This window comes from Rhinoderma darwinii, chromosome 8 (assembly GCF_050947455.1).
Source record: "Rhinoderma darwinii isolate aRhiDar2 chromosome 8, aRhiDar2.hap1, whole genome shotgun sequence".
In the NCBI taxonomy this organism is placed as follows: domain Eukaryota; kingdom Metazoa; phylum Chordata; class Amphibia; order Anura; family Rhinodermatidae; genus Rhinoderma; species Rhinoderma darwinii.
The window spans coordinates 85,772,660-85,800,604 of NC_134694.1; the positions used below are offsets into that span (position 1 = coordinate 85,772,660).

Below are 27,945 nucleotides of genomic sequence, written 5' to 3' on the forward strand. Positions count from 1 at the left end.
TGTCTGTGCCCCTTTAGCAACACTGAAATCAAAAGGACTTTTAAATCGAGTGAATAGTTTAAGCGAGTCTGTGAATGGGTCAAGCCCCAAGTGGGTATCTTGTGCGGCAGATTTGTAGCAGAAATCTCTGACTGTCCCATTAACCTGAATTGTGGCATCCAGAAATCCATGGATGTGCTACAGAAAAAACACTATTTAGGTGTATGGAATGGATTATTCAGTCGTTTATATTTCTGCAACAAATCTGTCACTTGTGAACATAGCCTTAGAGTGATCAACTTAATTCCCCCCACCCAAAAGTATCCATTGAAGAGCTGTAAAAAAAGTTTGCCAAAGAGATTGCTAAACCCAATAAGTCCACTCGGCCATTAAGCAGTGACAAAAGGGGTCATGTGACACACAGCCCCAACTTTTTTTGAAGCCGGTATATACCAGGTTGTAGGAGTCAGGGTGTCAGGCTCATGGATACCACACTGGATGACCATTTATTAAGTGAGATTGTGTCCATTAAATTTCGTTTTAATATGGCACCCAAAGTCTCCTTTGGGATCAAGGAGCACTTTATCCGTTATACAGTATTATTAAAATGTTCCATAATAAATCTAAATTTCATTAAAATAAAAAACAAAAATAATACTACAAAGACCCCCTGTAAACGTAATTTTCTATACCGCTGCTATTAATAGAATTAGATAATCATAGAGACATGCTGTAATTGAATCCGTGTAGATAAACTAAACAATCAATTTCCATATGATCTGTTATACCTGCTGATGATCTAATGTGTATGAGAGTCTCCGGGAGAGTTGTTACAGACAATTCCTTTTTGTTTCTGACTTAAAATAAGATAAACTAGAGGAGCAGCTATCTGCTATTTTTTACTACAGTTCTAGCTAGGGACGGGCTAGCAGCAGAGCCGGTTTAATAGAAAATGGGGTGTTGGAGCGTGCAAAGTAGAACCCTACAGCTTGCCATTTTTTGGATTTTTTTCACGGAATTTCAAAAGATATATATATATATATATATATATATTTATTAATTAAATTTAAAAAATGTCAATATACACACGCACAAACTTTTTGCCTGAATATTTATACTGAAATACTGCCTTGCAATGTCAAGTCATGTGTCCATATAACGCTCACAAAATACAGCCGTTCAGCTTCACCTCTCTCTGTTGTATGGATCATATAGATCAGCGTAGAGCAGGAGATAGACAGGACTGTACAGCAGTGATTTAATACTTGCACAATTCTCTTCTTTTTCGGGCAGAGCACCCCCTGTGTATAAAATTGTTTTGTGTGACTATTGGAAAGAAATGTTTTTCTGTCCCAACCTTGGACCCATCTAGTAAACAGGTGCCCTGACTTTGGTGAAAAAAAGCCTATTAACATATTGGTCCAGCATTTTTTTTTAAATCTTAAAATATTTTTAAACTTGAAGACATTCACTTAAATAGAATGGTGCTGAAAAGCTGTTTGCTGGAAGCTGCTGCTGTACAGGGAAGAAATGGTCAAGTGGCCGCTAATTTAGCGCTGCGGCCCCTACACTCTCAGGATTAGTTGGAAACCCCTGTTAAATTCTCCTTGCACACTTGCATCAGTGATCTGCATTTGACCTGCTGTGTGTAACATCAACACGTCCAGGTTTGGTGTCACGGTTTACGTAAAAAAAAAGGAAGGACATATGAAAAAGGGAAGACCTGCAGCTCCTGTTAACAATGAAAATAATTTTCTGAAAATTCTGATGCCAGCAAAACAGGAAAGTCTCTATAGCTGATGCTGGATGTTCCTCCTCTATTACAGCTGGTAATGGAATACTGTGGAGCAGGGTCGGTTACAGACTTGGTCAAGAAGACAAAAGGCAACTGCTTGAAAGAAGATTGGATTGCATACGTCTGCAGAGAGGTTCTGCGGGTAGGTTACCACAGATATTACCCAATATATTATTGATCAAGTAAAGAAAAATAAAAAAAAATATTGTACTTTAATCATCATGAGTGGTAGTAATAAAAATGCTAATTTCTTCTGTACCATAATGATTGCTTTATTATTCTATAATACTTCCTCTTGTTTAAGCCACTTTTCATTTGTTTGCAGTTAATGGGTTATTCCGGGCATAAAACATTTATCATATTTCTACTGGATAGGTAATAAATGTTTAGTTGGAAAATCCCCGCAAGTAGTAAACATGAATCAATCATGTAGAACAGTGGTCCCAAAGCAGTGACTCAAGAGTTTAACCCCTTAGATGCTGCGGTCAATTGTGAGTCTAGGCCATTAGAAAAAGAGGAGGGCAGCCCCATCTGACAGCCCATCGACTCCCTGGTGACGTGACTGCGGGTGCCGACGGTTGTCATGGCAGCCTATGGGCCTAATAAAGGCCCTCAAGTCTGCCATCTTTGTACCCCTAATAAGCCCTGCCGGAGGTATGGCTTTTAATACGAGCCTGTCAAAATCATGATATACTGCAATGCATTAGTCAGACTATTGCTGGTTCAAGTCCCCTAGGTGGAACAATGTAAAAAGGAAAGGTAAATAAAAAAAAAATTCCCCCTAAAGCATTGTAAAATAAAATAACAAAATAAACAGAATTGATATTACCGCGTCCGTAAAAGTCCGAACTACTAAAATTTAACCTGCATGCTAAAGGCAGTAAAAAAACAACTAAATCACTGGTTTTTGGTCACCTCATCAACCACGAAAAGACAAAGTAAGGTCCCATCCACACAAACGTATTTTTTTAATGGGCCCATGAACACGACCGTGCATTGCCTAGGAGCGTGGACTGCAAAAATAACGGATAAGTCTTATTACGGCCGTGTTCAGGCTCATAGAAATGAATGCATGCGGCCATGTGCGCGGCTCGCGATTTGCGGGTGACACTCCGCGGCCGTCCCAGCTGCAAGTCATGGTCAGTGCACACCACTACGGCCTAAAAAAACCAAAATTATGTTTCAAAAACTTTCATGTACCCCAAATTGGTACCATTAAAAACAACAGCTCATTTTGCAAAAAATAAGCTTTCACTCAAAAAAATAAATATGGCCCTCAGAGTATGGCGACACAAAACTAAATTTTTCATTTTTAACAATTAGTTTTTCTCCTTGTGAGAGTAGTGTCGTGGAAATCCATCGCTCAAAATATATTAGACTGAAATTTATACGAGTCCAAACAGACTCTCAAGGCCAGACCCCATTAGTCAGTATCCTAATTAGGATATTTCACCGATATATATCGAGAGAGGAGAAGAAAACAAACAGACGCTGCTGATATGTTCAAAAATACTCCTCTGAAGGATTTATTACCAGACTCAAACTGTTAAACTGAAATTCAGAAGGGGTGTAGGCTTGAGGTTAACCAATCAGAGACAATGTAACAATATTTGTTATTCAGTAAAAAGCATACAATAAAATACATCCCAGATACATCATTATAATTCTTCACACATTAGGTTTTGCAGGTGTCTTATCTCTTTTGTACAGAATATTCTCGTGGAGATGGGGGAGACCTTCCCTCACGCATACTTGCCACCCTCCCATCTCCCTCCCTGTCCATTCCTTACCAACTTCGCATGGGAACCAAGGTCAAAGATAAAACATACAAAATCAACATTACTTGTATTAACCCCTTAATGACCGGGCCATTTTGCACGTTAATGACCAAGGATTATTTTTGGTTTTCTCACGGTCGCATTCCAAGAGTCGTAACTCTTTTTTTATTCCGTCGACATAGCCGTATAAGGGCTTGTTTTTTCCGGGACGAGTTGTATTTTGTAATTGTACCATTTTTAGATGCTTATAACATATTGATTAACTTTTATTAACTTTATTTTAGGAGAGAATTGAAAATAAGCAGCCATTCCAGCATTAATTTTCACGTTATAAATTTACGCCGTTTACTATGCAGCGTAAATAACATGTTAACTTTATTCTATGGGTCGGCACGATTACAGGGATACCAAATGTGTAAAGGTTTTATATGTTTTTTCTACGTTTGCACAATAAAAACCCTTTTAGAAAAAAATTACTTGTTTTTGCATCGCAGTGTTCCAAGAGGCGTAATTTTTTTATTTTTCCGTCGATGTGGCCGTACGTGGGATTGATTTTTGCGGGACAATGTGTAGTTTTCATTAGTACTATTTTGGGGTACATAGGACTTATAGATGAACTTTTATTTTATTTTTTATGGGGGGAATGGGAGAAAAGAGAGAATTTTGACGTTGTTTTTTGCGTTTTCTTTGGACGCCGTTCATCCGGCGGTTTAATTAATGTGTTCATTTTATTGGTCAAGTTGTTACGATCGCGGGGATACCATATATGTGTATGTGTGATTTGTTTTGACCGTTTTATTAAATAAAACCACTTTTTGGGGCAAAAAAGTAGTTTTATTTGACTTTGACTGTAATTTTTTTTTTTTTTTTTTTCACAAACTTTATTTAACGGTTTTACTTTTTTTTTTTTAGTCCCACCAGGGGACTTCACTATGCGATGTGCCGATCGCATATATAATGCTTTGGTATACTTCGTATACCAAAGCATTATTGCCTGTCAGTGTAAAACTGACAGGCAACCTGTTAGGTCATGCCTCTGGCATCGCCTAACAGGCAGATGCTGAAGACAGACCTGGGGGTCTTTGTTAGACCCCCGGCTGTCATGGAAACCCGACGGCGACCCGCGATTTGTTTGCGGGGGCGCCGATCGGGAGACAGAGGGAGTTCCCCCCTCTGTCAAACACATTAAATGCCGCTGTCACTGTTGACAGCGGCATTTAATGGGTTAAACTGCCGGAATCGGCGCGTGCTTCGATTCCGGCAGTTGCAGCAGGAGCCAGGCTGTGTATAACAGCCGTGCTCCTGCCGCTGATCGCGTGGGTAAACTGTCAGTACCCGCGCGATCACAGGACGGATATATCCGTCCTCCTGCGCGAACTAGCAGCTGCTGAGGACGGATATATCCGTCCTTCGGCGTTAAGGGGTTAAAGGAACAATGACTTTCCTATTCACTACAATAAAACCAAGACGGGAACTCCAGACAAGATGGCTGCTGCACGAAACTAAATCATTTAAACATTATCATCACTTTCACATAATACATATCTTAGTAATTCGGCCTCCTGCTTGATAATTCACAATGTAATTTCATACAGAGAATATAAGCAAATAAATCATCCTTCACAGTAGTAACAAAAACCAAAACAAACAATAAAATTATGGTATAACGCCGTAATCTTATTGACCCACAGAATAAAGTTAAAAGGCTGTTTATTTATTGTACGGTGAGCGCCGTAAAAACAAAAAAGTTGTTATTTTTCCAATTCAACCCCACAAAGAATTTCTTTCCAGTTTCCCAGTACATTATATGAAACAATAAATGGTGCTATGAAAAACTACAAGCAGCAAAAATCAAGCTCTAATATGGCTTTAGACGGGGGAAAAAAATAAGTTTTGGCTTTTGGAAGGTGGGGAGGAAAATTTAAATCTGAAAAATGGCTGCAGCAGGAAGGGCTTAATAGGCTTTTTCCTTTTTAATAATCCATGTGGCTCAACGCCATCTGTCGTAATTGAAAGTGGCTCACAATCTGATAAATAACAAGGTTAAAAAAACAAAACAATTTAATAAAATATATACAGCACACAAGAAAATGGCGACAGCATACTGCGAACACTGTCACTTAAACTGCCAAATAAAAATAAATATGCATTACTGCTAAATCTACTTACAATAGGGAGGTTCTTAGCGCACATTTTGTGAGCCCACCTGCCACGACAATGCGACTTCTAGGAGGTAGGAACCTACGCTGCCCATGCACCCAGAACTTGGACTACGCCTACATATATCTGGGGATGGTAGGAACCAACATTAAACTAATTAAAATCACCAAGGGCAGAATGGGAGGAGTGCAAGATCAAAAATGGAGGCAGTCACTGACCCCACACAAAAGTTTGAACAGCACATTGCAACAACATGAAAAAAAAAAACGTGTATACAGGTGCAAAAACACCTGCAAATTTATACAGCACACAAGAAAATGGCGACAGCACACTGCGAAAATTAATGTCACCTAAGCTGCTAAATATAAATAAATATGCATTACTGCTAAATCTAATTACAATAGGGAGGATCTTAGCGCACATTTTCATCAAATTGTCTAAGCCCACCTCACACAATTTGATAAAATATATAGATCTAATGGCACAAATGAGCTTCAACAGACGTGTGCAGCACTATAAAGAGAAGTCTACCTTTGGTTAATATTTTAAATCTTCCTGACCTTGAAAACAAGGATAATAACTGAAATTCACTTATTATTCAAAACAACGCGGGACCCGCACACTCTCTAGAACAGGCCCCCTAAACCCCGCTCTGCGTTGCAGCAGAAGCAGGTGAATTTCGACCATAAATTAGGAAACAGTGCAACTCGCTGAGCTACGCTGTTTCCTGAAGTTCCATAGAACTGAATGGTAGTTACGGAAACACCGTAGCTCGCATGCTACGTTGCTTCAGTAACTACCATTCTCTACTATGTGACTAACAGAAAAAGCATAGCTCAGTGAGCTATGCTGTTTTCGTGACTCCCAACCATACAACCAGGAAGTGGTCGGGAGGCAGCGATAGCAGAAAAAGGTAGAACCGGGATTAGGGGGCACCGTTCTAGAGATAGGTGTGGGTCCCAGAGGTGGGACCCGCATTTATCTGACATTTATGACATCCCGTGGATATGTCATAAATATCCCTCATGGGAAAACCCCTTTAATGTAGCACAAAAAATCCTGACACAACAAGCTATTAGCTTATTCAAACACGAGAAATTTAGTATTTTTACAGAATGAGGAATACACATTTACATTGCAATAATTTAGTTCACAAAAAAAAATAAGCAGATACCAAAGGGTTGAGTGGTTATACATTTGGGGCACATCGCTAGGATATGCCAACAATGTCCAATTGGTAATAGTCTTACCACTTTAATCCTAAAAACAGCTAGAACAAAGTGGCAGCAATACTAGAAAATAATTTTGCCCCTTTGTCTCCTGTCTGCTCTGCCCTGCTTACTTCACAGGCTAAGTGGTCGGCCATTATAGGTAATAACAACCAAGCTTTAACCGGGATAATGCCGAGCTGAACCGTGAGGAAGCTAAACAGCAAAGCGCATTACTAGCGTCCATTAGTTCTAGTGATTGGGAGGGGTGGGGGGTTACAGCAGTCAGAATCCTTAGCAATATGCCACCCATATCTATCCTGAAACAATCCTGCTAACTACTTCCTGATACAGCACTGACTATTTACGTCTGTCACGTTGGGTTCGTGGACCCACTGGGCCGTACCGTCTTGGCAGCTGGCCAACAGGACGCGGGTCAAAGTCTACAGTTCGTATAGGTACCTGTGGCAGCTCGGACAGTAGCAAGGCAGGCTTGGCAGGAACTTGGCAGCAGGTGAACGTCAGGCATGGCGAAGCAGGACAGGCATGCTATACAGCACAGCACGGCACTAGATCAGGATACAAGTATAGGATACAGGAACAGGAACACTGGGAGCAGGAAACACTAGGAGGCCATATGCAAGACAGACAAGGAATACACAACAAAGCACAGGTAAAGAACTAGGGGGCTGGAACCCTCATAGTCCAGAGTACTCACGGGTCAAGGGTCATGACTGTGGTGAGTAGACGCGAGCGCTGGCTTCTCCTGAGGAGGCTGGTGCCAGCGCTTGCCAACTCGTGGTTGCGGCTGTCAGGGGGAGAACGGAGCGGACAGCCCGCAGCCACGGACGTTACAACGTCCTAATCGACTGTGCCACTTTCCACAAGGACTTGAATAACCATCTTTCTATACCTCCTCCTGTCACAGCGTTCCAGTGTTCACCCTTCTCCATGTCTTTTTGCCCTGGATATCAGCCTTGGTACTTGCCCAGTAATAACCAAGCCAATAGATTTGGTTTCCAGTATGTGATCACCATGATTAAAGAGGGATTTCCATAATTAAGAATTATTACCTACCCACAGGATAGGTGATAATTGTCTGATTACTGGGGCCCACATTCCTAGGATCCCCATAGACCGTGAGAACAGGGGCTCAGACCCCCTTATTTCTCCAATATTCTAGTAGGGCATGCCAAAGAAGTAGCGAGTTATCCCTCATTCGGCACCTCCATCAATTAGCAAGAGAGGAGCATGGCGAGAAAGAGCTTTCTTTATGGAGGACCTGGCACGTCCGTGCATTACTTCTAACAAAAAGGGTTGTCCAACGCGGACAGCCCCCTTATGTAAAGGATATGGACTATTCCAGGGACCATAGGCTAATCAGTGACGACACCATTGTTGAAACAAACATTCAACTTTACATGTTGTCGCCATAATTAGTCCACAGAAATATCCATTCAGCAGCAGAAGACCAGCCCCGGGTAGAACGCGTATAGATTCATACATTTATTAGCATTTACTGTGGAGTGTTCCTGATAAAAGCCGCTGTATATCAGAATGCATTTTGCAGCATTTGAGAATTTTAATAAAACGGAACACTACCTATTTAGTGCCCAACTTACTAGATACTGTAAGACGATTAAAAGTAAGAGGAAAGCTTTGTAAGCATACGAAATCAGCATGAAACCGTTACACCAAAGAGATTAAAATATTTATATAAATCAGGAAATTATTCCTAATAAGCAAATTGAGGCAAAGTGCATGTTATGCAACTTAGTATCAATTATATATCAAAGATTGTGCATGACTATAAGCTGAAAATGATATGTTATACATTCACACGTCTTTTCTCCACATCTCCGCTGAGGGGGGGGGGGGGTGGGTTGAAAAAGCTATACAATAAAACTCTATAAAATCACCAGTAAAAACATCAATCATGTTACAAATGTTGCCAAGTCATGTTTCGTTATATCCATTTGGGGTGGAACTGGGTAAATACCAGTGTGGCCACTATTATAACTTTACCAGACTTTGAGGCTGGAATCACACATGCAGTTTTCGATTACATATTTTATAGCCAAACACAGGAGTGGATACGAAAGAGAGGAGATATAGGACATAAGGGTATATTCACATCTGCGTCGGAGGCTCCATCAGGGGCTTCTGTCGCAGATACAGTAAAAAATGGCAGAGAAAATAGCGCAGCATATTGCTAAGCATGTTGTTGACCCTTTAACAACCGCTCACCGTCTATGGATGGTAAACGGTGCTGGTCCTTAATTTACAGCGACGTCTTTAAGCGTCGCTGTAGAAAAGGCTTATGAGTTCTCAAGCTTTAAGGGTATGTTCACACGGAGCAGAACGCCTCCAAACATCTGCCCATTGATTGCAATGGGAAAAACGGCGTTCTGTTCCGACGGGCCGTTTTGAAAAAAGCCACGTAAAAAAACGGCCGCGAAAAAGAAGTGCAGGTCACTTCTTGGGACGTTTTTGGAGCCGTTTTTCATAGACTATTGAAAACAGCTAAAAAAAACGGACGTGAAAAACGCAGCAAAATGGCGAGTGTCTTAAAAAAAAGTCTGAAAATCAGGAGCGGTTTTCCCTTGAAAACAGCTCTGTATTTTCAGACGTTCTTGAGTTTGCGAGTGAACATACCCTCAGCGTTACTAACAGCTCGTGTACTTAGCGAAGCCTGCTGACTACAGCTGGGATTGAGGGAGACTCAGACCCTAGCTGTTTTACCCTATGATCGCCATGTCATGATCAAAGGGGACTACAGAATCACCACTATCTGTGACAACACTGAAGAAGTGCACCATAGCCGCTATAGCTAGCATCATAGTCCCAGGGGTTCACACATATTGATGGTCTTTATTGGCAATCAATGGAAATTACTGAAAATAAAATTAAAAAAACAAAAAAGATACAAGAAATGGAATCTAGCATTGGGAACTATTGTTTTTAATGGCTTGCCTTTCTCATATAATACATTACTGTTATAAACAAATATGGTATTTGCGGTTTCTCATGACTAATTTGTTTTTTGCAGGGTCTGTCTCACCTACATGCTCATCACGTTATTCACAGGGACATCAAAGGGCAAAACGTTCTCCTGACAGAAAATGCAGAAGTGAAATTGGGTGAGAATCAAACTCATGTATTCACTGCTAATAATTGATAACAAGGGTATGTTCACACGCAGTAGCAAAATACGTCTGAAATTACGGAGCTGTTTTCGGCCGAAAACAGCTCCTGATTTTCAGACATTTTTGTAACTACTCGCATTTTTCGCGGCGTATTTTACGGATGTTATTGGAGCTGTTTTTCAACGGAGTCAATGAATAACGGCTCCAAAAACGTCCCAAGAAGTGACATGAACTTCTTTGACGTGGGCGTCTTTTTACGCGCCGTCTTTTGACAGCAACGGGTAAAATTACACCTTGTGGGAACAGAACATCGTAAAACCCATTAAAAGCAATGGGCAGATGTTTGTAGGCGTAATGGAGCCGTGTTTTCAGGCGTAATTCGAGGCGTAAAACGCCCGAATTATGTCTGAAAACAGTGCGTGTGAACATACCCTTAGAGGTTTATCTTACAACTTATGTCTTTTTGAATTGATCGTAACGCTGCCACAGTTTGACAGTTAGTGACCGCCCCATAGTGTTATTTACGGCGGCCACTAACGGGCTTTATTTCAATGCAGTAGAATTTTTATGGCGCTGCATCACAATAAATAAACAAAGCAGGGAGTGGTTAAATCTCCCTTCTCTCAGCTACCAGAGGTAGCTGAGGGCAGCCATGCTCAAACGGTTGAGATCGATAGCAGTATAGATCTTGCTTGTTTAACCCTTCAGATGCAGCGCTCAATAGCGAGCGTCGCATCCGAGTGGTTTTGGAGAGATAGAGGGAGCTCCCTCTCCCACCCCACCGACACCCCTGCTTGTGATCGCAAGATTTCGGTGGTTTCTATGACAGCCGGGGGCCTAATGAAGACCCCCAGGTCTGCCCCAGTTAATGCCTGCTAGGCCATGCCAGAGGTATGGCCTAACAGATCCCTGTCCGTATTACACAGACAGGTAGTAATACACTGCAATACAGAAGTATTGCAGTGTATTATAATATCGATCAGAAGATCGCATAATGAAGTCCCCTAGTGGGACTGGTAAAAATAAAAAATAAAAAGAGTAAAAGAAAAAAAGATTTTATAAAAAGTAATAAATAAAAGTTAAAGTACGTGAAAAAGGTGAAAAAAATAAATTTAAAAAACACTTTTTCCACTTACAAACTGCTCTATTATTCTAAAAAAAGGAAAAAAGTTACATATATTTGATATCGCCGCATCCGTAACATCCCCAACTATAAAGCGATTACATTATTTAACCCGCTCAGCGAACGCCGTAAAAAATTAAATAAAAAACAATGCAAAAATTGCTGTTTTCTGTGAATCCTGCCTTAAAAAAGGTGTTAAAAAGTGATCAAAAAGTCGCATGTGCTCCAAAATGGTACAAATTAAAACTACAAGTCGTTCCTCAAAATAAACGCCGTCATACAACTGCATCGGCGGATAAATGAAAACAAGTTATGGCTCTTCAAATATGGAGAAACAAAGAAATAATTTTGGGGTAACAAAAAAGAGATTTTACTGTGTAAAAGTAGTAAAACATACAAAATCTATATAAATTTGATATAGTTGCAATCGTAACAATTCGTTAAATAAAGTTATTGTGTTATTTATACAACATGGTAAATGGGGTAAAAAAAAAAAAAAGTGTGGCAAAATTGCTGTCTTTTTCTATCAGGGTATGTTCACACGAGGGCGTCCGTAACGGCTGAAATTACGGGGATGTTTCCGCCTGAAAACATCCCCGTAATTTCAGCCGTAATGGCATGTGCAGGCGCTTGAACACCGCGTCCATTACGGCCGTAATTAGCGCTGCTATTCATTGGAGTCAATGAATAACGGCTCCAATTACGGCCAAAGAAGTGACAGGTCACTTCTTTGACGCGGGCGTCTATTTACGCGCCGTCTTTTGACAGCGGCGCGTAAATTACGCCTCGTGTGAACAGACAAACGTCTGCCCATTGCTTTCAATGGGCAGATGTTTGTCAACGCTATTGAGGCGCTATTTTCAGACGTAATTCGGGGCAAAAACGCCCGAATTACGTCCGTAAATAGACTGTGTGAACATACCCTTACACACCAAAACAAGTTGTTAAAAGTTAAACAATAAATTATATGTACCCCAAAATGGTGCTATTAAAAAACACAACTTGTCCCACAAAATACTAGCCTTATACAGCTATGTCTTTGCAAAAAAAATAAAAAGTTATTGCTCTTGGAATGAGACGATGGAAAAACTTAAAAAATAGCTTAGTCATTAAGGCTTAAAATAGGCTGGTCATTAAAGAGTTAAATAAAATGCCTAAAATTTTAGCTTTTACTCTACAATAACTTTTTGGTGAAATAGCTCTATCGCCCTGGTCATTTATTGCATAACTTAAGCTTCATTCACATATGCGCCAGGGCTCCCTTCAGGCGTTCTGTCAGAGCTTTGCGTCAGAAGGGAGGCCTGACCGAAACAAACGGAAACCATAGGTCTCCATTTGCATCTCCATTTATTTCAATGGTGATGAATCTGGTGCAAATGTTTTCCATTGGTCTCCATTGTGCAAGGGTTCCGTCGATTTGAGGGAATCAATACCATAGTCGACTGCGCTATTCAATCCTATGGTTTCCGTTTGTTTCAGTCGGGGTTCCGTACGGACGGAAAGCTCAGATGGAACGCCTGAACGGAGCCCTGACGCCGATGTGAACGAAGCCTACATTCCAATAAAAGATGCATATTGGAGGGTTGATGTGTATGCAGTTTCCTAATGTCCAATTATATCTTCCCTTTATTCAGGCTGCAGTTTTTCTAAATATTTTTTTGTGTGTCAATGCCAGGAGTGGATTCAACTGTTGCAGTCAAGTGAATGAGATTTAAAACATCTCATCCACATGCTACTGAACGTTTACCACGCATAAATCACAGTATGATGTGGATTTTCAGTGTAGGGAAGGGTGAAATATGAAAGAAAATCCACAGGATAAGCCGCATGTAAAACACGAAGAAGATTTTGCTGTAGAACTGTAAGTGCTGACGAAAATCCAAAACGTTTAAGTATCATAAGGCCAGGATCACACACACACAGTTTTGATGCAGTTTTTTTATTCCGTTTTTGGCAGTTTTTCCAGGGTTGGACACAAGAAAAGAGATGCATCAGTCTTTTCTTTCTATCTTTCCTTCTTTTTAGAACCACTTCTGGCTTTTGCTCAAAAAGCGGAGCCAAAAACTGTGTGTGCGTGTGATCTGGGCCTAAGGCTGTATGTTCACTGGCAAATTTGTCATGTGGAAAAATCCGGTATAGAATTGGCCAAGAAACCGTGGCAGATAGCGAAGGCTGACCAGAACATTTTGGGCGTAGTTTTGGAGTATTTCTGCACACCCATTTAATGAGGCTAATCTGCCTGTGGATATCGGATGTGGTTTTTGCAGAATAGACCACGGAAACCGGACATATTTTTTTTTTTTTAGTGAGACGGTCTACAATGCCCCGTGCTGAAAACGTTACCGCATAAGAACAACAGGGCGGTTTCACATTGAAAATAATGGAAGACTTCTTACAAGCATCAAAACTAGTCGGAACAAGGCCTAACGCAGTCTGTCCCAATACAGGCCTCGGTCTCCACTAATAGAATATTAAAACTTATTAAATTGTAATTCCTATCAGGACATTTATAAGGCTATATGGCCAGAAATAAATGCTAAAAACAACTGCATAGAGAGGCTGTAATATATATTTTTTTGTGTGGTCAGAGCAGTCCATATAATCCCACATATTAGGGCGGATTTACACGGACCTATGTTAGTCTATGGGGCCGTGCAGACAGTCCGTGATTTTTGCGCAGCGTGCGTCCGCTGCGTAAAACTCACGACATGTCCTATATTTCTGCGTTTTTCGCGCATCACGTACCCATTCAAGTCAATGGGTTAGTGAAAATAACGCGCACCACACGGAAGCACTTTCGTGGGACGCGCGTGATTCGCGCAACAGAAGTAAAAAGTATGAATGAAAACAGAAAAGCACTACGTGCTTTTCTGTTTACAAACATACAAACAGAGTGTCATAATGATGGCGGCTGCGCGAAAATCACGCAGCCGCGCATCATATGGTGATGACACACGGAGCTGTTAAGTGCCTTTTGCGCGCGCAAAACGCACATGCTCGTGTAAATCCGCCCTAACAATGACATTTTTACTTGTGTAAGAGATTATATGGATACCGAGTTAAGTAGACGGAGAAGTGACATTGAATCTGGACTCACCCCTCTCTAGTGCTATGGAATTGTCCCAACTCATTGGCATCTTCTCTGCAGACATTAAAACACTGTTCATTCAGAGTCCCCCTGACATGTTTCGCCATGTACGCGGCGCCATCAGGGGATCAGGACACAGCGGCGAGTGTACCCATTTACTTCTTAGGGCATGTTCACACGCCAAAGTACTCTGGTTTTTCGCTGCGTCTTTTAGGGTCGCAATTGGAGCTGTTTTTCATTGGAGTCAATGAAAAACGGTTCCAAAAAACGTCCCAAGAAGTGTCCTGCACTTCTTTGACGTGGGCGTAATTTTACGCGCCGTCTTATGACAGCGACGCGTAAAATTATATCGTCTGAACAGAACATCGTAAGACCCATTGCAAGCAATGGGCAGATGTTTGCAGACGTAATGGAGACGTCTTTTCAGGCGTAATTCGAGGCGTAAAATGCCTGAATTACGTTGGAAATAGGTCGTGTGCACATACCCTAAGTGTATCCCTATAGCAGCCGGAACACTGTTTTTCTGATAAAGGACTCCAGATATTCCGAAAAACAGGGTTAGAAGATACAATTCTGACTTTATGCAGCCGCCACTAGTGGGAGCATTGGAGCGAGCTGCATATTCTTATTATTGAGTTTAATGTATAAAGATGTATGCACCTAACATCCCCCTAGTGGTGGCGCTGCAGGTAGCCTAAATGTTATCTTTTAAATCTGTGCTAGGGATCGGATCCCTACAAAAGATATATTATTAAATTAAATCGGAACACAATTTTAGACCGATCTAGGTAAAAAGCAAAAAAATAAAATAAAATAAAAATGGGTCGCTTTCACGTGGCCATACCAGGGCCACATTTTATTGTTCACATTAGTGTCTATAGTCACAACACCCAGACACCCCAGAGTTCTACTGAACTTGAATTACAACAGGATTTTATGGTGACCTCAGTTCAGTTGAACCGCAAAGCCTGGAATTTACGGCTGTAATATGGATCCTAAAATGTGGCCATGTTAAACTGATTTTACATGGTTTATTATACTAATAGGTAAAGGTTAGATAAGGGAATAGTATACGACCTAGTTATTTCTTATCTGAAAAACATACAATTTACCAAAAAGCTGCCTATCAAGGCACACAACTGTATGTTTCATCCGTAATTACGGACCTATTCATTTCTATTGGCCACGGACACCTTTCCGTATTTGTACGGATGGGTGTACGTGCCGAAAAAAAATTATAGAACCGGTCCTATTCCGGTCTGTAATTACGGCACGAACTCTGCCATAGAAGCCAATGGGCGCTTTCGTAAATACGGACGGCTACAGATGTGCATCCGTAAACCGTCCGTATATACTTACGGAAGCGTTACTATGCAACATGCTGGTGACATAATTTGCAGCTTCCCTTTTTTTATGGATCCGTATATACACGGATCAAATACGGATGCAACACGGACCATATTTACGGACACCCTTTCGTATATACGGATAAGTTACAGATGACTACGGATCCGTATTTACGGACAGTATTTACGGATAGATGAAAAAACGGTCGTGTGCATGGGGTCTACTGTTGCCTTCCTGGATCCTTTGGGTGGTAGAAAACAAGCAATGGATGCCGGTTGTCTACATTCAGATACCACAGTGAGTGTTATTTCAGAAACACTCTCCATAGACTCCACAAACTGCCCTCTTTAGGCTCCTTCTCTATGAGAGTCACATACAGCTCGGGGCTATTAATAGTCAAGTTTTTATACAATCAGCAGCCAATACATACAGTGTGAGGACGGACGTTAAGGGTGAATGGTTTTAATTAGGGTGCCAACTATTTTAGAAAAACCGGTATGACTTGGCAAGAAAAGGGTGAAATACTACACAAAAAGAGTGGATGATATTTTTTTTTTTTGTTAGACACCGATGTCTGAAATTTCACCAGCAGTGAAGTATCTATAAAAAAAGGGAATGATATAATTTATAGAAGCAAATCATAAAATTACCAGTGGTTAATTATATACATATAGGCTCAGTTCACAAGGAGTTTTTTTTGGTGTTGATTTTGATGTGGACACCGCGTCGGAATCAGCGCCAAAAAATGTCCGAAACTGCCTCCCATTGATTTCAATGGGAGACAGAGGAGTTTTTTTCTCTAGCGGCTTTTAGCCGCTTGCGGGGAAAAAAAGCGCCATCTTCTTTCTTGCTGCAGCTCAGCCTCTGACCTCCCATTGAAATCAATGGGAGGTCAGAAAAAGTGTTTTTCACAGCGTTTTTTGCCCGTTACGCTCAATGGCCACAGGCAAAAAACGCTGCAAGAAAGTAGAGGCCCGTCAAAATCTGCCTTAAAATTCCTGAAGGAATTTTGGAGGCAGATTTTTTCTGCCTGCAGAATACTCCATGTGAACCAGGTCTTAAGTGGGTGACAAGCTCTACACCAGGGTGAGGAGACGAGGAACTCTATGTTATACCCCTACTAGCTACAAGTCCATAACTTAATCATAATTTTAAATTTCATCCTTATAAAAAATATTTATGGTAGTACCAAATTGCTTGGTTCAAATTATTTCACGGATAGAGATCTAAATGTGAGCATAAGCAACTTAGATTTAGAAAATAATCTCTAAAAACCTACAAGCATAAATACAGTCATATGGCTCATACACACAACCATTTTTTATATCTGTGTAAACACAATTAATATGGTACGTTTATGGGCCCATACTGCACCTGTTCTAAGGTTCCTTCCCACGAATTCATAAAAAAAAAAAAAAAAAATCCATGTTGAATTGCATTTCATATTACAAAGGTATTCTCCCCTAGAAACTTGCTACTAGAGGAGAATACAGTATTGTATAGAGGCACCACACAGTGGCACACAGAGTGCCTAAGGCTCAGTAATACAGAACGTAGGCTAAGTGCCACTGTACAAGCTCAATGCATGTGGCACCACCAGAAACACTATCTATAAATAAAATAATTGAATAATAATATAGATTATTTTTATAGGGTTTAGTGGCTACACTTTTGAAACACATTTTTATTTATTGGAAAAAAAAAACAACTTATCAGTGTGATTGGTGCAACTTTGTAATTACTTTTTATTAAAAATATATTTAGCTTTTTGAGATACAGCTGCTTTGTATACCATATATGGAGCAGCTGTATCGTGCGCGAAGATCTGAATCCGTCAGTGGGTCCTGCTGTTTCCGATCACATCTAAGTTAATAACAGATGGACCCTGCGTGTCAGAGTCACGCAGGACCCGCTGACACTGAACCCGTAAGTCCCGTTGACCAGACGGATTCAGGTCTCAGCGCTAGATAAAGCTGCTCTATATATAGGATACAAAACAGATGTAGTTCAAAATGTAAAAATTATTAATTAAATTAATTAAATTTAATAAAAAAAGTAATTAGAAAGTTGCACCAAACACACTGATACACATTTTATTTATTTAAAAACAACAGTTTTTAAAAGGTGTACATAGCCTTTAATATCGGAGGTATCCAGGATGCTCAAAGGGCTTCTGCTAGATAAAGATTTGACTTCTCTCTGTTCACTGTTAACCAGGGATGTATTTCATATATTGATTTCTGGTAATACAGTTACTTACGATCACCAAATCACTGCACAGAGTAATAGTTAAAAGAAACAGGATGCTGAATGGTTTCTGTCTGACACACCCTTGGGTTAAAATATTAACCCAAGTGTGTTGAACGCCCAGGATGTTGTTTTTTTAAACACCCTCAGTTCACATGTATCTTACAGCTTAGAAAGTATTTAGATTAACGTGAGAATTTGACATTTATCATATTTTGCAATTGTTTCTCAATTGCAGGTATTAAATTCAAGTAATAATTGCACCTAAAAATTATACATTGCCTTCAAGACCTATAGCTATTGCCAGTGGTGAACTGGGGTCCCCTAGGAAATTTCAAGGGACCCTCTTCTAACTACCGTATACCAAATGATGTGAAGTTCATGTCCACTTTTAAATTGTTTTGCAAAAAATTTTTTTATCCACTTAGGCTAAAAATGAGATTAGAACAAAACGTCTCCTTTATTTCCAGAAACCGTGCCACTCTTGTCTATGGACTGTGTTTGTATTGCGGCCCAGCCTAATTCTGGGGAATGGGACTGAGGCGCAATATCAGACATAGCCCATGAGATATTTTTTTCTGAATATTAGTGGGAAAAAAACCCAAACAAATGCAATTAACCACATGCTATCACTATTTGGGTATGTTCAAACGCCTTTAAAAACAGAAGCTAAACGCCTCCAAACATCTGCCAATTGATTTCAATGGGAAAAATGGCGTTTCGTTCAGATGGGCGGCTTTTTACTCGCCTGTATGAAAAACCGGCACATAAAAAAACGCCCCGTAAAAAGAAGTGCCTGTCACTTCTTGAGCCGTTTTTCATTATGTCAACAGAAAAACAGCTCCAAAAAAACGCATCAAAAAACGTTTGATGCTTTAAAAACGGCTGAAAATCATAGGCTGTTTTCCCTTGAAAACAGCTCCGTATCTTACAGCCGTTTTACTTCAGCGTGTGAACATATCTTTAAAATTAGCATGTCTGCTGCTGAACTCTATGGCAGGACTCTGGCCCAACAGAGAACTCGTGTCCTCTGTTGGCCAGTCCATCTTTGGAAACAGTAGAGTGAAAGAGAATGTATCGACTATATTTTTTTTTATTACTCAAAACCAGATAATGAGACAATTTTTTGATTGTAGATTATTTTATTCTATTTTCGGTACATGATTATGGGGAGCAGCCATCTTGCCTGAGCTGCTGTTAACAGAATTTAGAGATATGCTTTACATCAGCCACATGGACCAAAGCAACCTGTGAACAGGAGGGAACCCATTGACTTCTATGGGAGAGAGTTGTGGGCATGCTTTGTAACCTGTGCAGAGGTCATTATTTTGGAAGGATCGCTATGTCCATCACCTAGTGTCAATGGTGGGTCCTGTATTATCTATATAAAGGTGTAACGTGTCATTGTAATCCTGCCTGCGATGATAATGAGATGACTGCGAAGAAGTGATCTCTACAGAACAGGAAGTGTCAGTCTATGGTCCGGCTCAGTGGCCAGTGTAAAAACTGCAAGATTTTTTTATAACGATAATACCATAGAAAATAAAAAACAATACTGGATTTAAACAATAGGTCATTTTGATGACACATCAATTTAAGTAAATGACAAATTTGTCACAGTTCATCATGATAAAGTATGTGTTATCTGTGGCTTTACACTGGACTGCAGGTAAACCTATTGCATTGCCTTAAGTGATTCAGTGACAATGAGAGTTAAATGACACTATCAGTTTGACTACATCTATATGATAGGTGTTAAATAAGCAGCTAGGGAGTACTACTTAAATTATACATGAGTGCACTGTAAAATGTAACATACAACTACAGTTGACTAAATTGCTCATGTTATACAATACAAACCCGCCATTGCTTTACCTCCCAGTCTTTAATAGAACACTATATTTAGACAGCTTATCCACAGGCAATTATTTCAGCGTGTTCATCTGTTTTGAGACGATTATAAAACATTCCAGGTAAACCATGGCAAAGCAAGAGGGGCTTGATAGATTTGTATAAATACATAATTGACGGTTGCGTGCAAAAATTTGACATTTCTTTTATTTTCGTCACTACAAAGATGCTATTTTAGAATTAGTTACCCCCGCAAAGCAATTAGTCTGAATTAGCCATATGCTTGTATCTATCACTCACAAAAGTTCTACAACGAATTCAACTTGTAAATACATTTTTGAAAAGAGAAAAAGGGCCATTGCCTTGGCCAAAAATAAATTCTGCCAAATGTTCGGTTGATTTATTATACAATTTCTTTTGCTTTTACAATTGTATTCCCTGCACAGAAACATCAAACCTACTTGGCTTGTTCGCCAGGATTTGTTAACTGTAAATGTGGCATGTTCCTTTGTAATGGGAATTGAACGCTGGCTGTGTTTTATACTGGGTCTGGGTCTGTCTTTCCAGTTGACTTTGGTGTGAGTGCCCAATTGGACAGAACGATAGGCAGAAGAAACACGTTTATTGGAACCCCATACTGGATGGCACCTGAGGTCATTGCATGTGATGAGAATCCAGATTCAACGTATGACTACCGAGTGAGTTCTTCTAACAAGGCACATTTCACAAAGGAAGCGCATCAGGATTATGTGAAAAAAGAAATTCCTTGTGTCATTAGTCATCTCCTATTTCGATAAACACTGGACTCACCAGACTTTCCTAAAGGAAGTATGCTGACTGTGTAAGAATCACTTCCTAGTAGGTTACTGGTGAAGAGTTATTGTCGAAATGCTTTCAGTACCTTCGGGAATTAGGAAGGACAGCTGTTCATACAACTCATTATTGTCCTGGACTACTGCATTTGTATGCTGGGTAGAATTGTGTAATATACCCTTGCACTACATTTAAAGGAGTGGTACAGATAATATTATTGCAGCTGTTCAAGAAGCATAGTGGAACAAGTAGATGAGAGCTGCATACATGTATAGATGCCATAGGCAATGAGCAATATGGTACTATAAATAATGAAGTCAATAGAAAGACTGGCAGTATAGTTTGGACATAAAGAAATTTCGTATGTATGAGCACAAGGTGTATGGAGCTCAAAATAGTGCTGTACTTCTTTAGTCTTAGAACCCTGCCCTCCACTGATGCTATATTCTCTCACATCCATATGATATATCAGAAGATAAAAAAAAAAACAGAAATTTGACACGACACCTCCTATTCAGCTCCATCAGTCAGTCAGAAGGACTAGAGATCTTACGTGTAGGTGCTCTCCAGCCATTTAAAGCCAAAAACGAAATCATTACTTAAAGGGGTCTTCCACGTTCTGACAATAGATTACCTATCAACCGGAAAGCTCATCAGTATATGATCAGTGCATGTCCGACACCCGAACACCGCACCAATCCGCCACTCTGGCTGCCCCTGGGCAACAGACGATATTGCCGGAAGCAGATGACTCCAGTCAAAGAATAGTGGCCGAGCTGCAGTACTGCAACTCTCCTCCTATTCAAGTGAATAGTAGCAGAGATGAAGTTCTGCCGAAAGGCCGCTATGCAGTGGTCGGAGCAATCTGCTTCTGGCTCCAACTACTGGATACCGTTCCAAACATCCGATGCACAGAGGCAGCTGGACTGGCGGATCGGTGCGGGGATCCGGATGTTGGACACGCACCGATCATATACTGATGACCTATCCGGTGGATACGTTTCTTAAGGTAATTTTTGGGAATGATTCCCCTTCTTTATACTAGGATCTATTCCAGTTTTTTCCCTACTTCAATGCTAGCGAGCTGGGTGCCCTACTAAAACACACCTCCCGCATTTCTAATCTGTGCGTAACAAAAAAAATTTTCAGAATAATTATCTTTTCTCATGATCCAATAAATATTCATTGACTTAAATATTAATCTTTGTACTATGTGAAAAGACTATTTTAGTCATTAGCATTGTTGCTATATATCATTACCTTTCTTATCAAATTGTCAATTCATTTGTTTACATTATGTTCTAAATGAACATATGACAAAATTAAGATATAGGCCATCATTCTCAAGTCACAGGTTTACATATAGAAATGTATATAGATGGAAGTAATTCCAGTTCTGAACCTAAGATTTTGCTTTGTTCCACAGAGCGATCTCTGGTCTTTGGGAATCACAGCCATAGAGATGGCAGAGGGGGCACCACGTAAGTAGGACACAGTCTTCTCCTCGTTTTCATACGTTATAAAATCTTGTTCTAATATAAGCACAATTCATGAAAGCTTCAGAGAAAGTCAACAGTATAAGTACAAATACAAATTCAATATTACTGCATTGTACAGCTCATAAGCATTGCTAAATTGATTTTTTTTTTCTCCATACAATTGTTTGGAATGAATCCCCTTTTAATCCCATGTTGTTTTTAAGTCCATTTTGTGCGGATTCATTTCTTAGTATATCTTGATAGGAATAAGGGTATGTTCATACGATTAACAAAATACGTCTGAAAATATGGAGCTGTTTTGAAGGGGAAAACAGCTCCTGATTTTCAGACGTTTTTCGAGCAACTCGTGTTTTTCGCGGCGTTTTCTACTGCCGTTTTTGGAGCTGTTTTCAATAGTCTATGGAAAAACGGCTCCAAAAACGTCCCAAGAAGTGTCCTGCACTTCTTTTGACGAGCCGTCATTTTACGCGCCGTATTTTGACAGCGACGCGTAAAATTACAGCTCGTCTGCACAGAACATCGTAAGACCCATTGCAAGCAATGGACAGATGTTTGCCGACGTATTGGAGCCGTCTTTTCAGGCGTAATTCGAGGCATAAAACGCCTCCATTACGTCTGAAAATAAGTCGTGTGAACATACCCTTAGCCATAGGCTCACAGGATTACATTCAGGCTGCCTGCAGACAGCACTAGGTGAACTTAGGCTCTGTTCACATCTACGTCAGGGGTCCCATTTGGAGTCCCCGTTGCAAATTCTGTCAAACTTGACAGAAAAAAAAATTTAAAAAAAGGATTGCTGCACACAGCACTATTTTTCTTGTCTCATCCCTATAAAGCAAAGTGGTGTACAACGATGAACATTCATTTTATACTTAAATTTATAACATCACATGTCAATGGATGATTTTCCATTTGATTCCACGGACTTGAAACTCATTATTACAAAAATTGATAACCTGGAACCATTAAAGTGGATTGGTCTTATATCTATGCTGCCCTGTCTGGGGGCAGAATAAAGAAGTGACAGACATTTATTCGTTTAGGAGAATTTAGAACTTATACTTGCGGCGCACGTCCAGTGCCGCAAGTAGGAGTCCAAGTATATTCAAGCATCCCTCCGCCTCCAGCTGCTTTTGTTCAAAAGTTTTCACACTTTTCTTCCTATGCATATGAATATATGAACACGCGGGCCGCACGATACAAGTATGATTTCTAAGTACTCAATCACTACTTAGTATTAACTAATAGGTGGCAGCACGTTGACATGAGCTTCCCTGCATAAATATTGGATCGATTTACTTTAAGATACTGTACGAATACAAGAGATTAATATTAATATTTATATAATGTTTAATCTTCATTCATTCAGAGAGTAATAGAAAATACCATGCTAATATCAAATATATTCTGCTGCAGCTACGCAATGTATTTGTACGTGCGATTACGCCTCTTGCATCTGAGGCTGCACAATTATTGCTCAATAGTTATACATAAAGGAAATGAAACTGTTACACAACTGTGGTGACTTCCAAAGTATGACGTTGGCAACATTTTGGCAGCATGATAGCATTGTGAAATGGTCAGAAATCAGCCTCTCTCGCTCATGTAGCATTAACACTGATATTTAACATAAAAATCTAATAAAGGGTAACTAGTTAGGCTTTATTCACATCTGTGTCGGAGGCTGTTAGGAGCCCCCGTCGCAAATCCGGCCAAATTATTCGACAAAATAGCGCAGGTTGCTGCATTATTTTGTCCGGTAAAACGTCAGACACCCTGATGGAAACCCGACGGAACCTATTACAATCACTCCATTATACAACGGATCCGGTGCTTCCGGTATTTTCGTTGTTCAGCGCCTATGATGGAGCAGAGCAACCGAAACCCCGAACGCAAATGTAAACGAAGCCTTATAAAGGCAAAAGGGCAGTAGCATATTTTTAGAGATCCTTTACCCCTACTGCTAAATTTGATATACCTTCTTATATTATGCACAGGCCCTCTCGCTTTAGATATATATATATTTTCATTATCTTGACATTTATATTTCGCAAACTGCTACAGAACGAAATTAGTCAAAAAAATAATTAGTCATTACCAGCACAGCTTGATCATTCTGTAAGATAAGATATAGACGTTTTTGGCAGCAAGTACATCTCGGACAGTTCAGTAATGCATGTTTCAACATTTAAATTACAAAAAGGGACAATCTAGCAGGCTGTCCTTAGAATGGTCCTTGGAGATAATACTTAAATGTCAAAACATTTAATCCAAACATTTTCCATTTGAACCAAATTGTGACATTTCTAAAATATCCTTCGGGTATCTCTAGCATTCGACTGTTAATACTGTGATAGATTCTACGGTTTCAGTAAAAGATGCCCCATAGATGGTAAAAGACCGTTTTAAAATTGGCTATGTGTGGAAACAAAGTGTTGTTGTTTTTCTTTAATGAACACGAATATGGGAATAAATAGGAATCCTGCTCTTTAGTGATCATCAAACTACAAGCTCCAATAGCTAGTTTACACCTATCCTTTGTCAAGGCATAGATATCATAAAAGGCAGATGTAGCTGCGGGCCCATGGAGAAGAACGAGCCCGGGTTAGGCAGAGTCCTCATTATTTCTCATACCAATGGGCAGTGCAACCCTATGTGACACTCCTAGTGTCCTTAATGGGAACGTTCCCCTTAGAAGACGTTTTTTATTCTTTTAAGCTTAAAGGGGTTTTCCGAGATAAAACTTTTGTGTCAGTGATTTTAACCTCGGAATATGATTACATTTGTAATGCACTTACTGTATCAAAATTGGCCCCGTTTCCCAATGCTGCCATGGGGCACATGACTGGTGACGTCACTCTTTGCCCGTTGTGTTTACCAGCCGTATACTTATTACATGGTCAAACTGTTAGAAGTTTTTGCCTGGTGTACGACACGTCATTAGTGACGTGCCGTGTATGGACTGTTCTGATATTCAGCCAAGAACGCGCATGCACGGTCCCTGCTGTTCTCTCGCTTGACAAGCGGACAATAATATCTCAATAATAATAAAAACAAGAGTATGCAGCAAGCTCCCTCTAGTGGTGACTGCAGATTGCAAGGGTGCCAGGTTTTAAAGCAGAACGGTCAGCCTACTATCCTTTCCTATGTAATGTAGCCTATTAAAAGCTACAGGTCCATACTCCTCAACTCCCACCGCCGCACCCCAACCTTCAGGCCTGTGATTGATAGGGTGGTGTGTATATGTGTAAACACTGCAGCCAATCACTGCAGAGAGGAGCGAGGGAGCTTTCCCCTCATTAATACAGCAGATATAACAATGAGTGTGCTATATTCTTTCCAAATGGCACAAAAAAATGTTTTGACCTATAGCAGTATGCAGCATATTAAGCGGACTAATCCATTTTAAATACATGACCACCTTTAAAATGCACACCAATTTACTTAAAAATTCACAGAAAAAAAGCCACCTTTATTGATACAAGGGCAGGTATAAACAGCAGTTCCCAGCAGGATGCAGACAAACCACAATGCTACATACAGGGAGATTGCACAGGTGATACTGATACTGATGAACAACCACTCTCACACCTATCATCCATGGGGGGGGGGGCTGCAGAGTATTATCATTGCACACAGAACAGTCTTATATAAGATGCCAGTCACACGGTTACATGTAGTGAACCATGCCGGCTTACAGTCTATTAGTACACCCATACTATTAGATCAGGTGGGTTTCCCAGCACCCTCTAAGTGTACCACACAAAGTACTGACACCCCATTTTCCCCCAACATCACAAGGCCAGGCTGCATCCTGCTAAAATAATGAACATGCTAAACATGTATTAATTGATAATTTGGCCAAAAAAGACACACAAGCTCCCAACCCATGTCAAGGGTTCTCATGGTCTTGCAATTTCCTACTCTAACAATACAAAAAAATAAAAATCACTGAAAAATGGCCATACTTAATAATACACCTTTAAAATGCACACCTTTGTGCCACCACACCATAATAATGACCCCCTTTGTTCCCCACACAGTAAAAGTGCCCATCTTTGTGCCCCCTTAGGCTACATTCAGATGATCGTAGTTAACCTCGGGCTAACCTCGGACGTGAAGAACTGCAGTTATTTACGTCCACGGTGCACCCGTGCAGGGTGCGCGGTCACGGATCCCCCATAGACTAGAGTCTATGGAGGGATGCGTGACACGCAGTAAAATAGGACATGTCCTATTTTTTCATGGACCCTTCACACGCTACGTTGAAACAGCAGTTGAGTGAACGGCCCATTGAAGTACATGAGTCCGTGTGACGGCTATTGTTTTAACGGCCGTCACACGGACTACATATGCGCTCGTCTGAATGAGCCCTTATAGGTAAACGTTCCTTCTTTGTTCCCCAGAAATAAAAAGTTATAATCCCCTAACCCCATGACGAGCAGAGCTGATTGGCGCTCACCCGAGGAGAACCAGTCCAATAATCAGTGTCATGTTTCAAAATTTGGACATTGACTTGACTTACAGGGTAACCACCTATAGTTAGCACTAGAGAGACCGTTTTCTTCCTTCTGGAGGAGAATTTTTTTATTGCATAAAATGTTTTTATAGAACACTATGTAAGCTGTAGGTACAAACAAAATCAGAGCCTGGGGACCAAATACCGACCTACTTAAATGTACATTAAAAGGGTAAGCACAGTGTGTGAACTGCAATTAAGATTGAACCGGCAAATAAAAAAATAAAAAAAACAGTACAAAAAGCAATCCAGGCCCATAGTACAATCGAGGTCATAATTCTGAAATACACTTGTAAAGCGTCAGAGATTCCACCATTGTATTATTTTATGTCTTTCAGCTTTATGTGACTTGCATCCTATGAGAGCTCTTTTCCTAATTCCTCGAAACCCCCCTCCGAAACTAAAATCAAGGAAATGGTATGTACAATGTTATATTCTAATGGTATTGTGCTTGGTCACTGCTCCGAAGGATGATACTGGTGGCAAAGTCAGGGTTAATCATATAGTTTCTGTAACATCCTTTTTTTCTGTTTATAATGCGCTGGATAAGTGGGACAGAAAAGTCTGTACAGGATGAAAAGGTTTAATGTGCGCACTCAACGGCGTCTGAGAAATAATGAATTAATAATCACACAGATGGTTAGTTAAGAGCAATTTATTGCTTTCCAGGGCCTTCATTTTCTTCGTGTCTATTTGCATATTACAAGAGTAGTCTTGATAATTGGATTTATTATAGGACACCTCAGCAGGGGGAAGAAGAACATATACTTCAGGGATTTAGATGCACTTATAGACCGCTATAGTGGCAGTGATTCTTGAGGAAAGACGACTTGGATCCCTTCTGTCATACTAGAATACAACACAGGCACAATTTATATTAATTAGCAATATGTTAAAAACCATTTAGAGACTTTATAAATAGCAGTTCATCGTCTCTCTTCACATCTGCATCAAAGCTGCGGTTTCCGACTGATCCATTTTTCAACAGATTAAAACAGTAACATAACAGATCCCCCTAACTTTAATAGGGTCAAATAAGTCTTAGTAGACAAATGCAATGTGCGTGAGCACAGATATCCCAATTTCCCAGCTACTACTTGAATAGTGGCTTTAAATAAAACGTAACTTTTAATATTGAACTTTAGAATTGAGGTGCCATGAGAGACGGTACATGTACAACATTGAATTGGAATAAAAATATACTGAGTCGGTTAGCGTGGTATTAGAGATGTGAGAGGTATTAACATCTCATGGACGTAATGGGGCTCGTATGTACGGCAGCTGCAGACTGCCTGAAGAGCCTGTGTCCTCCGTAGGATAGAGTGCAAAAGCTAAACAGCGACAGAGTTAAATTTAAAAGAGCACTAGCCCCCCCGACATGTTTCACTGCTG

The 27,945-nt window shown here is 40.3% G+C and overlaps 1 protein-coding gene across 1 annotated transcript in view; it reads left to right on the top strand.

The window, feature by feature from the left end:
- The window catches only part of NRK (Nik related kinase), a 236,229-nt gene that overhangs the window by 71,659 nt on the left and 136,625 nt on the right, over positions 1–27,945 (top strand). Inside the window, exons 5-9 of the mRNA XM_075835864.1 lie at positions 1,806–1,916; positions 9,970–10,060; positions 20,290–20,420; positions 21,962–22,016; positions 26,892–26,970. Coding sequence (XP_075691979.1) covers positions 1,806–1,916; positions 9,970–10,060; positions 20,290–20,420; positions 21,962–22,016; positions 26,892–26,970 — 467 coding nt within the window. The remainder of the gene's footprint in view (positions 1–1,805; positions 1,917–9,969; positions 10,061–20,289; positions 20,421–21,961; positions 22,017–26,891; positions 26,971–27,945) is intronic.